We start from the raw sequence: 17,174 nt of genomic DNA, 5'->3' as shown, positions 1-17,174 counted from the left end.
AGACCTCTACATGCTTTGTAAGTAGGAAAACCCGCAAAATCGGCAGTGTATAAAATACTTGTTTACCCCACTGAATATGGCTCTGACTGGAGCTAGTAACTATTGAAGATATTAATGTGAATAACTTCAGATTGACTTGGCTTAAAACAGCTTTACACAGAGGAGTTTAGGTCAGTCATCCACAAACGTTCTGCACTAGTGGTATGAACATTTATTTGGGTTAATTCACCTTGGTCAGACGACCACAACAGTCACAGGTATATATTACATTTCTGTATAAAGTAAATAACTCACAACCATCCAAGATTCCAACAATTTATACTCAGGCCTTTATTTGGACAGCCCTAATGTTCTCCTCTTCTCCCAATCCCGTGTTTGTCAGTTGGGGACCAGCAATCAACCTGTTTTGCTGGATGGATACTTGTAGTCCACTTCTCAGCAAGCACACCGCTCCACATATACAGTCCCTTCACAACGTTCACAGCCCTTTTAACTTTTCCACATTTTGTGTTACAGACAGAATTTAATATGAATTACATTTTAGATTTTTGTTATTGATAACCATAATGTCAAAAGTGGTAATTTTGTTTGCAGAACATGTTTTTTAAAATGCTGAAACTATTCCCCCCCTTTTGTTACGACTAACTTAAGTTCAGGAGTAAAAGTGTTAAACAAGTCACATGGACTCACTGTGTTCAATAATAGTGGTTAACATGATTTTTGAATGCCTACCCCCACACATACAGGTAAGGCCCCTCAATCGAGTAGTGAATTGCAAGCACAGATTCAACCACAACGACCAGGGAGGTTTTTCCAATGCCTTCCAAAGAAGGGCACCTATTGGTAGATGGGTAAAAAAAAAAAAAAAAGCTAAATATCCCTTGGAGCATGGCAAAGTTATTTATTACACTTTGTATGGTATATCAATACACCCAGTCACTACAAATATACAGGCGTCCTTCCTAACTCAGTTGCCAGAAAGGAAGGAAACTGCTCTGGGATTTCACCATGAGGCCAACGGTGAGGATGGCTCAACATTGTACTTACTCCACAATACTAACCTAATTGAAAAGAAGGAAGCCTCCATATATCCTGTTTGCAACAAGGTACTAAAGTAATACTGCAAAAAAATGTGGCTAATAAATGTAATGTTTTGTCCTGAATACAAAGCGTTATGTTTGGGGCAAAATCCAATACCGCGTTCCATATTTTCAAGAATACTAGTGGCTGCATCATGTTATGGGTATGCTTGTCATTGTTAAGGACTGGGGAGTTTTTCAGGATAAAAAAAAATAACAGAATGGAGCAAAGCACATGCAAAATCCTAGAGGAAAATCTTTCAACCAAACACTGGGAGATGAATTCACCTTTGAGCAGAACAATAAGCTAAAACACAAGGCCAAATCGACATTGGATTTGCTTAACCAAGACGACATTGAATATTTGAGTTGTCTCGTTACAGTTTTTACTTACATCTACTTGAAATTCTATGACAAGACTTGAAAATGGCATTCAAGTCTTATCAATGATTAACAACCATTACTTTTTAAAGAATAATGTGTGAACTTACATATATATATATATATATATATGTATATATGTATATATAAAAAAACACTTTTTTAAAAAAAGGTAGAATTCTGTGTAGATCGTTGACCAAAAATGACAATTTAACCCATTTTAATCCCACTTTGTAACATCAAAAATTTGGAAAAAGTCAAGTGGTGTGAATACATTCTGAAGGCACTAGAAGTTGCTCCTAACCACAGATCTAGGAACAGATTTCCCCTGAATCCAAAGGAGGATGACAAAAATATCTGATCCTGTATCAGGGGTTGTGTGCCACTACTACCTTATCCCAGAGTTTATCATTGCAGTCGTAGTGCAAAATAATCACCGATATAGACAAACCTTGCATCCCAAGTAACTATTCATGTGATCAAGATAAGCGATTCGGAGCCTCGCCTTCATGCTCAAATTGACCCCCTCAAATACGCTCATAGCCATGCCTACACTGTGAGCACTAGGAGTGGTCAGTGGTAGTGTTGCAGGCCGAGGAACCCTCTTTCTGTGCAGGCACGGGGACAGGTAGCTGGTGGAAGTGTTGGATGGCCTGGGCTACCTTCTCTGGACAGATGTTGTAGACGGGGTGGCTGGGGGCCTGGAGAGAAGAAAACACAACTATTTAAAGCCATGCTCTGTAAAATGTGAATTCCATTAAAGAGTTGGCCACCAGCTAAAATGTAAACAATGTAGCGTTCACATGATAGGGCTCCCTAAGGATGGGAACAGGAAACGGTCCACTTCTGGGTCATACTGTATGATGTTCATGCTAATTTAACAAGAAAGTGTCTACAAATCAGAAAGGGGAGCATGATACTTTTTAAAAAATCTGGATGAAACATTCTCGAAAAACTCCTCAAGGCTCACCAGTCGGTTCTCCTCCCGGCCGACGATCAGCTCGTGGTGCAGATCCATGTTGCCAAAGTGCTGCGCTACGGACAGACCACTCAGACAGTAACAGGTGTGGTAGAAGTCTCTGGATCTTGAGGAGGAAAGGAAGAGGAATGTGTGAAAGGGAGGTTCACAGGTTTTTGTTTTCTGCAATCAATTTATTGTAAAAAAAAAAAAAGGGTGTGTCTCTGTAGGTAATACACACAGGTAACTGCCAAAATAAAGGAAACACCAACATCAGGAGTCTTAATAGGACACCACGAGCCTCCAGAACAGCTTCAATGCACCGTGGCATCGATCCCCCTATGTCTCTTTGAGACAATAAAAAAAAATTCAATGCAAGATGGAATAAATGAGCTGCAAAGAGCAAATCAGCAGGTAGGCTGTTTAATCTGAATGGGGTTGGGGAGAAACCGCAGCATGTGGCCTCTACTGGGGCGGCAGGGTAGCCTAGTGGTTAGAGCGTTGGACTTGTAACCGAAAGTTTGCAAGTTCAAATCCCCGAGCTGACAAGGTACAAATCTGTCCTTCTGCCCCTGAACAGGCAGTTAACCCACTGTTCCCAGGCCGTTATTGAAAATAAGAATTTGTTCTTAACCGACTTGCCTGGTTAAATAAAGGTACAATGGATTTAATGGTGCTTCGTGGGATGTTCAAAGTTTCTGATATTGTTTTTTTTATAACCAATCCCTGATCTGTACTTTGTCCTTGACCTGTTTGGAGAGCTCCTTGGTCTTTCCCATGAAAGGCCGCTTGCCTAGCGGTGTTGCAGACTCATGTCAGAACAGGTGTATATATACACACACCAAGATTATGTGACACTTAAAGTCCACCTGTGTGCAATCTAACTAATTATGTGACTTCTGAAGGTAATTGGTTGCACCAGATCTTACTTAGGGACTTCATAGCAAAGTGGGTCAATACATCATATGCACACATCACTTTTCAGTTTATTTATTTATAGAATCTTTAAAAACAAGTTATTTTTTCCACTTCACCAATTTGGACTATTTTGTGTATGTCCATTACATGAAATCCAAATAAAAATCCATTTAAAATTACAGGTTGCTATGCAACAAAACAGGAAAAACGCCAAGGGGGATGAATATCTTTGCAAGGCACTGTATGTATATGTAGTGTGTGTGTGTGTGTGTGTATATAGTGTGTATAGTGTGTGTATATAGTGTGTGTGTGTATATAGTGTGTGTGTATATAGTGTGTGTGTATATAGTGTGTGTGTATATAGTGTGTGTGTGTGTGTGTGTGTATATAGTGTGTGCGTGTGTGTGTGTGTGTGTATATAGTGTGTGTGTGTGTGTATAGTGTGTGTGTGTGTGTGTGTGTGTGTGTGTGTGTGTGTGTGTGTGTATAGTGTGTGTGTGTGTGTGTGTGTATAGTGTGTGTGTATAGTGTGTATGTGTGTGTATAGTGTGTATGTGTGTGTGTGTGTGTATAGTGTGTGTATAGTGTGTATGTGTGTGTGTGTATGTGTATGTGTGTGTATAGTGTGTGTATAGTGTGTATGTGTGTGTATAGTGTGTATGTGTGTGTATAGTGTGTATGTGTGTGTATAGTGTGTATGTAGTGTGTTTAGGGTACATACTTGCCAGGCTTGTCCAGCAGCCCGCCAGCAGGGTTCTGACAGCAGAGGAGGATGTACTCCTGCAACGCCTGCTGCTCAAACATCCACTTCTGCAGGCTCAATGTAGAGTCCCCTGTTGGTCAACAAAAAATGAACAAAAACTCCAAAACCAGAGGCTAGTACTTTTCAGACCAGGGGTCGTAGAGAATGTGGTCCGCCTGCCGCTCTGGCTATCGATCGGTCCGCCTGCCTGCCCCTCTCTCTCTCTCTCTCTCTCTCTCTGTCTGTTGGTCCGTCCGCCTGCTTCTGTCTGTCTGTCAATCCGTCTGCCTGCCTGCTTCTGTCTGTCTCTCGGTCCGTCTGCCTGCCTGCTTCTGTCTGTCTGTCTGTCGGTCCGCCTGCCTGCTTCTGTCTGTCCGTCTGCCTGCTTCTGTCTGTCTGTCGGTCCGTCTGCCTGCTTCTGTCTGCCTGCTTCTGTCTGTCGGTCGGTCGGTCGGCCCGTCTGCCTGCCAGTCCAGTTTAATTAGAAATTAGTATTAATTAGTAAACATAAAAAATAAAAAAACTTTCTATTTTGACATTGCTACGAGATGTCGCCAGGGCCAATAGATGGTGTTGCTGTTATGTGTATCTTAGTGTGATACTATATAGTACCAGTGAGCCAAGTTAGGCATTACAATGCACTGAATGGAGCTGTGCATATGAGACACTGTGATACTGAAGTAAAGACCTTCTAAAAAATCAACATTACCGTGGCCCTGTCCCGAATAATCAGCATACAAAAACATGTCAGAAGACTAAACCAAATAGCTATTATCCTCGACGAATCAAAAAAGACACACGGAGAAATGCACAGGAGGAAGGGGGCGTGCCAACTAGCTACAACCCCCCCCCCCCAATACAAATCAAATAAAAACCAACAACGACTTACCTGTTAAACCCCATACCAGAGCCTATGGTCATGAAGGGCAATACCTACAACTGGACATTGTTTAGAGCACAATGGGGAAGCTATGAGATAGCTACAGGTCTGGACGAAAAGGAAGCAGAGGTCTGTATCATAACTCTGCTAACCGTGATGGGAAAGGAATGTCACATCTTACAGTGGAATCTGCACATGTCTAAAGCAGAGAGTTTTTTTATAGAGGAGCTACAGAAACACTCATTCAAGTTTTTTTTAACCTTTATTTAACTAGGCAAGTCAGTTAAGAACAAATTCTTATCTGCCTGTTCAGGGGCAGAACGACAGATTTTTACCTCGTCAGCTCGGGGGTTTGAACTTGCAACCTTCTGGTTACTAGTCCAACGCTCTAACCACTAGGCTACCCTGCCGCCCCGGGGTACGTGCTCTACGAAAAAAGGGTACACGTTTAACGCTCGTCAACAGAGTCGACGTGAAACATCCGAGCAAGCTGTGTAGACGTGTGAATTACGAGAGGTACTGGGTTCGTGTCGGGCACGAAAAGACAAAGCTACGTCACAGAACCTGAACAAAGTCATAGACACGTGTCCTTCAAGTGGACCAGAGACATCATACCGACCGTAAGAGACCGGCACAATCAAAAGGCCAAACCTATGGGCGTAAAACAGAGTTCCCAGGGGACACTAATAAAAACAGACTGCCAAACAACTTACCCTGTCATTACTGAGGTTCAGTACATGCCAAAGCCAAATGCCTAGCATACCTGTAAACACACACAACACATACCTCAACACATACCTCAACACATACCTCAACACATACCTCAACGCATACCTGTAAACAAACACAACACATACCTCAACACATACCTGTAAACAAACACAACACATGCCTCAACACATGCCTCAACACATGCCTCAACACATGCCTCAACACATCTCACAGGTTAATAACTCTGAAAGACGAGGCAAAACAAACTAGCTCCACTCAGCGCTGACCCATTGACAATACGACCTCAGTCATACAATTAAAACGTCAACTAGACACGGGATCAACGGTGAATGTCATAAAACTACAGGGGGGAACTACAGCGAGTCACGGAAGATGTCATTCCAGTTCTCCAACCAAGAACAGCTACAGTAAACCTTTATGACGGCACACTGATAAATCCAACAGAGGCAAACAATGTCAACGCAGATCATGATGGAAAAATGGTTTCATATCAAATTTCAGGTCATGGAGACATCCCAGCTTCCTCTCCTGTCAGCTGACACTTGTGAGACTCAGGGTACTACATGGGAACCATGCCAACTTCCTCTCCTGTCAGCTGACATGTGAGACTAAGGGTACTACATGGGAACCATGCCAACTTCCTCTCCTGTCAGCTGACACGTGACACTCAGTCTACTACATGGGAACCATGCCAACTTCCTCTCCTGTCAGCTGACATGTGAGACTAAGGGTACTACATGGGAACCATGCCAACTTCCTCTCCTGTCAGCTGACATGTGAGACTAAGGGTACTACATGTGAACCATGCCAACTTTCTCTCCTGTCAGCTGACACTTGTGAAAGACTCAGGGTACTACATGGGAACCACAGCCAAAATGTTACATCACATCAACACCCCAAGCACCACATCCACTGAGGAGATCATGTCCAAGTACAAGGACGTGTCAGATGGTCTTGCCTGCCTTCCCGGAGAGTCACACCTAGAAGCAGACGACGCAGCCGCGCCTGTGCAGCAGCTACCAAGACGGACACCTATTCCACCGAATAGAAAAAATAACCACAAAGGCCATACATTCAATGGACAATGCAGACATCATCACGAAAGTCAGAGCCTACACCCTGGATTAACAGCATGGTTGTCATTGACAAACCTGATAGACTACAAATATGCACAGACCATAGTGCACTCAACAAAGCCTTATAACGGAGATCCCACTTCCAGATGCCCACAATAGAAGAGATTCCTACCAGAGATCTCCAACACAAAGGGTATTCTCAGTACTCAGTGACAAAGATAGATATTGGCAAGGCCCAACTTGATGAAGTGAGCAGCTCTCTAACAACTTCCTGTACACCCGTGGGCAGGTACAGACGGCTGAGAATGCCATTTGGAATCAAGCCAGCAGCTGACGAAAACCAACGCAGACAGTGGTGACGCACTACAGGGACTTTAATAAGTTAATGTGATCGCGGATGACATTGTATCCTATGGATGTGGTGACACACACACACCGAGATTGATGGCAGATCATGACCGAAATCTCACAGTTCTCCTGCAGAGAGCAAGAGATGTCAACCTGAAGCTGAATAAAACATTTAAAAAAAACTCTGGTTAAAGCTACCTAGTGTGACATTACACGGGTCACGTTCTCACCTGACCCAGAGAAAATAACAGACATTCAGTACACCGCTCGACGTCAAGTCACTACAACGGCTGTTAGGGTTTGTGAACCATCTTCCAAAATTAATTCCCCGCTCATCTGATGTGTGTGTGTGTGAGCCACTCGGAAGACTGATCGACAAGGACATCGACTGGACATGGCTACCACAGTCTCAACCGCTGAGTCATGGTATCAAACAGTCACAACACCCAGCGCTCAAATACTACAACCTGAACGAGGAAGTCACACTGCGGTGTGATGCCAGTGAGGCAGGTTTGGGTGCAGCCCCGCCACAGAAAGGACAACCCTGTTGCACTTAACCTCCAGAACATTTGACTCAGACAGAACAAAGATATGCACAGATTGAGAAAGAACGTCTCGTCATTATTTTTTGAATGTGACAAGTTCGACCAGTATCTGCACGGCAGAGAGTTCATCACAACACAAAGCGACCACAAAACGCTGGAGCCCGTCTTGAAAAAATAAAATCCCTACTCACAACAACCAAAGAGACTACAGAGAACGTTGCCAAGGCTACAGAAGATACCCACGTGCAACACAACAACGGCAAAGAACTACATGGAGCCGACTTCCTGTCCAGAACAGCTCAAACCCAGGGAACAGACAACATGCCAACACCAGCCACGGTCTACGCTGTGGGTCTAGACACAACTGAGACCCGGAACAGGTGGATCCAACCAGTGATGTCCACATTCTCCACAAAAAAAAAAAAAAAAAACAGAGTGAAAGTACACTGTTCCCAGGACCAACTGTTTCAGGATTTGCATGCAAAACAATCAACAAAATGTCTGGCCTAGAACCAAACAGGTTGTGAGTAACACTGAAAGATCCCTGGACGCACAAAAAGGATCTCACCGCAGACAATGGACAGATATTCTCAAAAGGGAAAAAGGGTCTTCAGCCCCGACATGTTACCCACGGATTTCAAAGGGTCTTCACCCCCCGACATGTTACCCACAGACTTTCCACTCTGGCCACTCGGACAGAGAGGCCGGCCTCAGAAAAGGCACGTGATGCTGTTTTCTGTCCAAGGAGGACGTAAAGATCCTTATCAGCAAATGTTCCACCTGCAACATCATCCAGAGGAGTCAGCCATTTAGTGAATGGTAAAAATGACAGCAGAAACAGAGGAGACACCTATCTAGTGAATGGTAAAAATGACAGCAGAAACAGAGGAGACAGCCATCTAGTGAATGGTAAAAATGACAGCAGAAACAGAGGAGTCAGCCATCTAGTGAATGGTAAAAAATGACAGCAGAAACAGAGGAGTCAGCCATCTAGTGAATGGTAAAAATGACAGCAGAAACAGAGGAGACACCTATCTAGTGAATGGTAAAAATGACAGCAGAAACAGAGGAGACAGCCATCTAGTGAATGGTAAAAATGACAGCAGAAACAGAGGAGACACCTATCTAGTGAATGGTAAAAATGACAGCAGAAACAGAGGAGTCAGCCATCTAGTGAATGGTAAAAATTACAGCAGAAACAGGGGAGACAGCCATCTAGTGAATGGTAAAAATGACAGCAGAAACAGAGACGACAGCCATCTAGCGCTAGTGAATGGTAAAAATTACAGCAGAAACAGAGGAGACAGCCATCTAGTGAATGGTAAAAATCACAGCAGAAACAGAGGAGACAGCCATCTAGTGAATGGTAAAAATTACAGCAGAAACAGGGGAGACAGCCATCTAGTGAATGGTAAAAATTACAGCAGAAACAGAGGAGACAGCCATCTAGTGCTAGTGAATGGTAAAAATTACAGCAGAAACAGAGGAGACAGCCATCTAGTGAATGGTAAAAATTACAGCAGAAACAGGGGAGACAGCCATCTAGTGAATGGTAAAAATTACAGCAGACACAGAGGAGACAGCCATCTAGTGAATGGTAAAAATTACAGCAGAAACAGAGGAGACAGCCATCTAGTGAATGGTAAAAATTACAGCAGAAACAGAGGAGACAGCCATCTAGTGAATGGTAAAAATTACAGCAGAAACAGAGGAGACAGCCATCTAGTGCTAGTGAATGGTAAAAATTACAGCAGAAACAGAGGAGACAGCCATCTAGTGAATGGTAAAAATTACAGCAGAAACAGGGGAGACAGCCATCTAGTGAATGGTAAAAATTACAGCAGACACAGAGGAGACAGCCATCTAGTGAATGGTAAAAATTACAGCAGAAACAGAGGAGACAGCCATCTAGTGAATGGTAAAAATTACAGCAGAAACAGAGGAGACAGCCATCTAGTGAATGGTAAAAATTACAGCAGAAACAGGGGAGACAGCCATCTAGTGAATGGTAAAAATGACAGCAGAAACAGAGTCGTCAGCCATCTAGTGAATGGTAAAAATGACAGCAGAAACAGAGTCGTCAGCCATCTAGTGAATGGTAAAAATTACAGCAGAAACAGAGACGACAGCCATCTAGCGCTAGTGAATGGTAAAAATCACAGCAGACAGCTGTACAACTCAGGACCCCCCCCCATCGTCCAGACAACTCAGGACCCCCCTCCCATCGTCCAGACAACTCAGGACCCCCCCCCCCCCCCAAATCGAATCGGATGTGGTCACATGCTCCGAATACAAACAGGTTCACATGACCGTGAAGTGTTGACTTACAAGCCCTTAAACAAACAATGCAGTTCAAGAAAGAGTTAAGAAAATATTTACTAAATTAGGTTTAAAAAAATAATAATTAAAGAGCAACAATAAAATAAGAAATTACCTTTTTCTAATGATACCCTTTATGTGTCTCAACTCCTCACATCGGTTTTAGTAGTGTCTGCTCTGTGCACAGAGTATCACTGCACATTGATTATGGAAACTGAATGCTCAGTTTGTCGCGGGCGGCTTTGGGGTACCGCGTACCGCTAGCAGCAATTTAGCCAAAGACTGTTATACGAGGTGTGTAGTCTGTGTTTTACACATGTGCAATAAGCATAAAACACAATGAAATAAGGAATTGGCAAATCGTTCTCATTCTGAGACATAAGGTAGGCCAACATCTCAACAAAGTGGACAGGCTGAGACGGACAGCCGGGTGTGTTCATAAAGCAACAGTGGAAACCTTGTCAGCTAGCAAATAGAGTCAAGTTGAACTATAAAAAGATGAGCTGGCTACTCACTAGCACGTGGGCTTGAGAGGTTGTTGAGGAGACCGGTGTTAGTTTTCTACAGCCTAATGCCTGCTACAAGAAGTTAGTTATTATTAGTGAACGGACACTATGAATGGTTCTAGGTGAAAAAAGTCTCCTTTTCATAGACAGACTTGTAATCCAGATCAGTGATTTATTGCAAAAACAAAACAGGTTAAAAATATTTTGATGAAATCATTTAATTATTAGTGGGGTGTTTATGGAAGACGTCACAAGTCCAGATTTCATTACATTATTGTTTACCGTTTTAAAATGCAGTGTATTACCCTTAAAATGTACAACAAAGTCTCTCTCAACAAAGCGTATTAATTAGAAATCAATCTATCTATCTATCTATCTATCTATCTATCTATCTATCCATCCATCTATCCATCTATCTATATATATATATATATAGATATCTCTATCTATCTATCTATCTATCTATCCATCTATCCATCTATCTATATATATATATATATAGATATCTCTATCTATCTATCTATCTATCTATCCATCTATCCATCTATCTATATATATATATATATATAGATATCTCTATCTATCTATCTATCTATCTATCTATCCATCCATCTATCCATCTATCTATATATATATATATATAGATATCTCTATCTATCTATCTATCTATCTATCTATCTATCCATCTATCCATCTATCTATATATATATATAGATATCTCTATCTATCTATCTATCTATCTATCTATCCATCCATCTATCCATCTATCTATATATATATATATATAGATATCTCTATCTATCTATCTATCTATCTATCTATCTATCCATCTATCCATCTATCTATATATATATATATAGATATCTCTATCTATCTATCTATCTATCTATCTATCCATCCATCTATCCATCTATCTATATATATATATATATAGATATCTCTATCTATCTATCTATCTATCTATCTATCTATCCATCTATCCATCTATCTATATATATATATATAGATATCTCTATCTATCTATCTATCTATCTATCTCTATCTATCTATCTATCTATCTATCTATATATCTCTATCTATATATCTCTATCTATATATCTCTATCTATATATCTCTATCTATATATCTCTATCTATATATCTCTATCTATATATCTCTATCTATATATCTCTATCTATATATCTCTATCTATCTATCTATCTATCTATCTCTATCTATCTATCTATCTATCTATCTATATATATATATATAGATATCTCTATCTATCTATCTATCTATCTATCTATCTATCTATCCATCTATCTATCTATATATATATATATAGATATCTCTATCTATCTATCTATCTATCTATCCATCTATCCATCTATCTATATATATATATATATATATAGATATCTCTATCTATCTATCTATCTATCTATCTATCCATCCATCTATCCATCTATCTATATATATATATATATAGATATCTCTATCTATCTATCTATCTATCCATCTATCCATCTATCTATATATATATATATAGATATCTCTATCTATCTATCTATCTATCTATCTATCCATCCATCTATCCATCTATCTATATATATATATATATAGATATCTCTATCTATCTATCTATCTATCTATCTATCTATCTATCCATCTATCCATCTATCTATATATATATATATAGATATCTCTATCTATCTATCTATCTATCTATCTATCCATCCATCTATCCATCTATCTATATATATATATATATAGATATCTCTATCTATCTATCTATCTATCTATCTATCTATCTATCCATCTATCCATCTATCTATATATATATATATAGATATCTCTATCTATCTATCTATCTATCTATCTCTATCTATCTATCTATCTATCTATCTATATATCTCTATCTATATATCTCTATCTATATATCTCTATCTATATATCTCTATCTATATATCTCTATCTATATATCTCTATCTATATATCTCTATCTATATATCTCTATCTATATATCTCTATCTATATATCTCTATCTATATATCTCTATCTATCTATCTATCTATCTATCTATCTATATATATATATATATATAGTGAATCGCCTATAAGTTATAAAAACACGTAGATATGATTTTTAGGTCATATCACCCAGACTTAACTACATTCACATTTTAGTCATTTAGCCATTAACTCTTATCCAGAGTGACTTAATCCAGTGAGTTCATACTGTAGCTAGCTAAACCCTAAAATGTGATTACTACACCTACCTCCTTTGAAGAGGGCTCTGTGTAGCAGTGGCAGCAGCCCGGCCTGCCAGAAGGAGTAGCAGCCGTCCACCAGTTTGTTACAACGACCCTGGAACCCTCCCTCGTACCTCATCTGTCTGCTGGCCACCCACCGCTACGGAGAGGAGGAGAAGGGAGAGGAGCGGAGTAGAAGGAGAGAGAGGAGCGGAGTAGAAGGAGAGAGAGGAGCGGAGTAGAAGGAGAGAGAGGAGCGGAGTAGAAGGAGAGAGAGGAGCGGAGTAGAAGGAGAGAGGAGCGGAGTAGAAGGAGAGAGAGGAGCGGAGTAGAAGGAGAGAGAGGAGCGGAGTAGAAGGAGAGAGGAGCGGAGTAGAAGGAGAGGAGAAGGAGAGAGGAGAGGAGGAGGAGGAGGAGAGAGATGAAGAGAAGGAGAGAGAGGACCGGAGTAGAAGGAGAGAGGAGAGAAGGAGAGAGGAGAGAGGAGAGAAGGAGGAGAGAGGAGAAGAGAAGGAGAGAGGAGAGGAGAAGGAGAAGAGAAGGAGAGAGAGGAGGAGGAGAGAGAGGAGGAGAAGGACAGAGAGAGGCAGTAAGAGTGAGAAGCGAGAGTAAGGGTGGCGTTATTATCACTGAAGAGCCTCATCACAATGAGAGAAACTGACGCCATTTTCCCTACAGTCCCAGCAAGGCAGCCATTTTCTATCCAAACCAGCCATAGTGTAAATGCCGTGCAGCGTGCACAGTGAGAGCGGAGTTTCATCCAGCCTTTCTGCTCTTTAAAACTAGCCAGATGATTAAATCCCCATGAGGTTCCTATCAGAGAGGGTCTAACATGAATTGATATTTGAAAAATGTGGACGTGGTTGCTACAGCAACGACTAATTGGGAATCTTTCCAAAGCACGAGGACTGGACTGAATCATTATGGAATTGGTTTAAATACCAGCTGGAGTCCTCAGCCGTGTCTCTGTTTCTGAAGCTGGGGAAGAAAACTTGACAGGTTTCACTCTCCAACCGCAATTACAGTTTCTGTTTAAAAAACAAATATGAAAACAAAAACATTGTTCTTATAGAACAAATTCCCTCCCCGTTTGTGAGTTCTCTTCTGTTTAATGTCTAGTGAATAGGACCTGTTCTGAGAGCTGTACTTAGCGGTGAGGACGGGTGGCCAGAGGGGTGAGGACGGGTGGCCAGAGCGGTGAGGACGGGTGGCCAGAGCGGTGAGGACTGGTGGCCAGAGGGGTGAGGACGGGTGGCCAGAGGGGTGAGGACTGGTGCTTGAGGGTTCCTACTGTTCTGGTAGTTTTGGGGGATTGATCTACACGTCAGCCCATGGACCTGGGCGGAGTCCAAAATGGCACCCTCTTCCCTATATAGTGTACAACTTCTGACCGACCCGGCCTCTGCACATCCTCATCGCTTCAGTCAAATGCTGATCAAGAAAATGGGTTCTCAAGGGGAAGTAGTGACATGGGATACCTCTGCAGAGAGGACACAGTGACAGTGGACGAGTGAGTGGAGTTCTGGACAGAACTGAAAGCATTGCTGTAGCTGAATGGTTGACTCGGTTCAGAAAAGAGGAGGAGACTTGAGGTCTGGATAGAACTGGAAGCATTAATGTAGCTGAATGGTTGACTCGGTTCAGAAAAGAGGTGGAGACTTGAGGTCTGGATAGAACTGAAAGCAATGCTTGGCTCAAAGCCTCCCTGTTCAAAATGATGTATAACTATCTTTTTATAAAGTGTTATAGTCCATTAAACAAATCAGAACCAAAGGAAACGAGACGTGGAACCTGTGATGTTGGTGACTCACCAGCAGAGACTTGAGATCCAGCATGTGCTCCTTCCCCAGGATGACCATGGCAGCCATCCCACAGAAGGTGTACCCTCCATGGGCCTCTAGCCCAGGGACGCCCCCGAGACCCCCCTCCCAGTTCTGACAGCTGGAGGAGGACAGGAAGGAGACAACATGGTAGCCGACAGTGAGTAGGCATGAGGAAGACATCATGGTAGCAGACAGTGAGTAGGCATGAGGAAGACAGGAAGGAGACATGATAGCAGACACTGAGTAGGGATGAGAAAGACAGGAAGGAGACATCATGGTAGCAGACAGTGAGTAGGCATGAGGAAGACAGGAAGGAGACATCATGGTAGCAGACAGTGAGTAGGCATGAGGAAGAGAACATGGTAGCAGAGAGTGGGTAGGCATGAGGAAGACAGGAAGGAGACATCATGGTAGCAGAGAGTGGGTAGGCATGAGGAAGACATCATGGTAGGCATTCACTGTCTTTCTACAGAACGGTGTAAACACATGATCACTACGAAGTTATTTTTCTAAAGTATAGGGGACCAAACCCTTGTAATTAATTATAGTCCATTTAACTCACAGTATGACTGTCCTATTCTTATGATGTCACTGCAATGTTTATTATAAAAAAGGAACACCAGTTCGATAGACAGACATGAAATACGTGGTCTGGCTGAGCTCTATACTACAGTACCTGACAATCCATGTGGGAGTGTCCTGGAACAGAGTGGGTGTCATGATGTTGGTGAGAGATGCCACTGACGCAGCGCAGTACGTACTCCTACAACACAGAGAGAGAGGGGTGGGGCTTAATACACAGTACGTACTGCTACAACACAGAGAGAGAGGGGTGGGGCTTAATACACAGTACGTACAGAGAGGGGTGGGGCTTAATACACAGTACGTACTCCTACAACACAGAGAGAGAGGGGTGGGGCTTAATACACAGTACGTACTGCTACAACACAGAGAGAGAGGGGTGGGGCTTAATACACAGTACGTACTCCTACAACACAGAGAGAGAGGGGTGGGGCTTAATACACAGTACGTACTGCTACAACACAGAGAGGGGTGGGGCTTAATACACAGTACGTACAGAGAGGGGTGGGGCTTAATACACAGTACGTACTGCTACAACACAGAGAGAGAGGGGTGGGGCTTAATACACAGTACGTACAGAGAGGGGTGGGGCTTAATACACAGTACGTACTCCTACAACACAGAGAGAGAGGGGTGGGGCTTAATACACAGTACGTACTGCTACAACACAGAGAGAGAGGGGTGGGGCTTAATACACAGTACGTACTCCTACAACACAGAGAGAGAGGGGTGGGGCTTAATACACAGTACGTACTGCTACAACACAGAGAGGGGTGGGGCTTAATACACAGTATGTACTCCTACAACACAGAGAGGGGTGGGGCTTAATACACAGTAAGTACTCCTGCAACACAGAGAGAGAGGTAGGGCTTAATACACAGTAAGTACTCCTGCAACACAGAGAGAGAGGTAGGGCTTAATACACAGTAAGTACTCCTACAACACACAGAGAGAGGTAGTGCTTAATACACAGTAAGTACTGCTACAACACAGAGAGAGAGAGGTAGGGCTTAATACACAGTACGTAATCCTACAACACAGAGAGAGACCAAGAAAGAGATAACGAAAGAGACCATGTTTGGACCATTCTAGTTTGTTGTTGATGTGGACACCTAGGAACTTGAAGCTCTCAACCTGCTCCACTACAGCCCCGTCGATGAGAATGGGGACGTGCTCGGTCCTCCTTTTCCTGTAGTCCACAATCATCTATTCTGGCACCACCCAGCCAGGTCTCTGACCTCCTCCCTATAGGCTGTCTCGTCGTTGTCGGTGATCAGGCCTACCACTGTTGTGTCGTCTGCAAACTTAATGATGGTTTTGGAGTTGTGCTTGGCCATGCAGTCCTGGGTGAACAGGGAGTACAGGAGGGGACTGAGCACGCACCCCTGGGGAGCTCCAGTGGATCAGCGTGGCAGATGTGTTGCTACCTACCCTCACCACCTGGGGGCAGCCCGTCAGGAAGTCCAGGATCCAGTTGCAGAGGGAGGTGTTTAGTCACAAGGTCCTTAGCATATGAGCTTTGAGGGCACTATGGTGTTGAACGCTGAGCTGTAGTCAATGAATAGCATTCTCACATAGGTGTTCCTTTTGTCCAGGTGGGAAAGGGCAATGTGCAATAGAGATTGCATCATCTGTGGATCTGTTTGGGCGGTATGCAAATTGGAGTGGGTCTAGGGTTTCTGGGATAATGGTGTTGATGTGAGCCATTACCAACCTTTCAAAGCACTTCATGGCTACAGACGTGAGTGCTACGGGTCTGTAGTCATGTAGGCAGGATGCCTTTGTGTTCTTGGGCACAGGGACTATGGTGGTCTGCTTGAAACATGTTGGTATTACAGACTCAATCAGGGACATGTTGAAAATGTCAGTGAAGACACCTGCCAGTTGGTCAGCACATGCCCGGAGCAGAGTACACGTCCTGGTAATCCATCTGGCCCCACAGAGTAAATGTTGACCTGTTTAAATGTCTTACCCACGTCGGCTACGGAGAGCGTGATCACACAATCGTCTGGAACAGCTAATGCTCTCATGCATGCCTCAGTGTTGCTTGCCTCG

The 17,174-nt window shown here is 42.7% G+C and overlaps 1 protein-coding gene across 1 annotated transcript in view; it reads right to left on the bottom strand.

The window, feature by feature from the left end:
- Nucleotides 1-188: 188 nt before the first annotated feature.
- The window catches only part of fntb (farnesyltransferase, CAAX box, beta), a 31,545-nt gene continuing 14,559 nt past the window's right edge, over nt 189-17,174 (bottom strand). The window contains exons 7-12 of the mRNA XM_036984642.1: nt 15,214-15,300; nt 14,526-14,655; nt 12,742-12,874; nt 4,058-4,169; nt 2,431-2,545; nt 189-2,161 (exon numbers count right to left, since the gene is read on the bottom strand). Coding sequence (XP_036840537.1) covers nt 2,024-2,161; nt 2,431-2,545; nt 4,058-4,169; nt 12,742-12,874; nt 14,526-14,655; nt 15,214-15,300 — 715 coding nt within the window. The 3' untranslated portion in view covers nt 189-2,023. The remainder of the gene's footprint in view (nt 2,162-2,430; nt 2,546-4,057; nt 4,170-12,741; nt 12,875-14,525; nt 14,656-15,213; nt 15,301-17,174) is intronic.

This window comes from Oncorhynchus mykiss, chromosome 8, assembly GCF_013265735.2.
Source record: "Oncorhynchus mykiss isolate Arlee chromosome 8, USDA_OmykA_1.1, whole genome shotgun sequence".
In the NCBI taxonomy this organism is placed as follows: Eukaryota; Metazoa; Chordata; class Actinopteri; order Salmoniformes; family Salmonidae; genus Oncorhynchus; species Oncorhynchus mykiss.
This window is presented reverse-complemented; position numbering and strand designations above follow the sequence as displayed.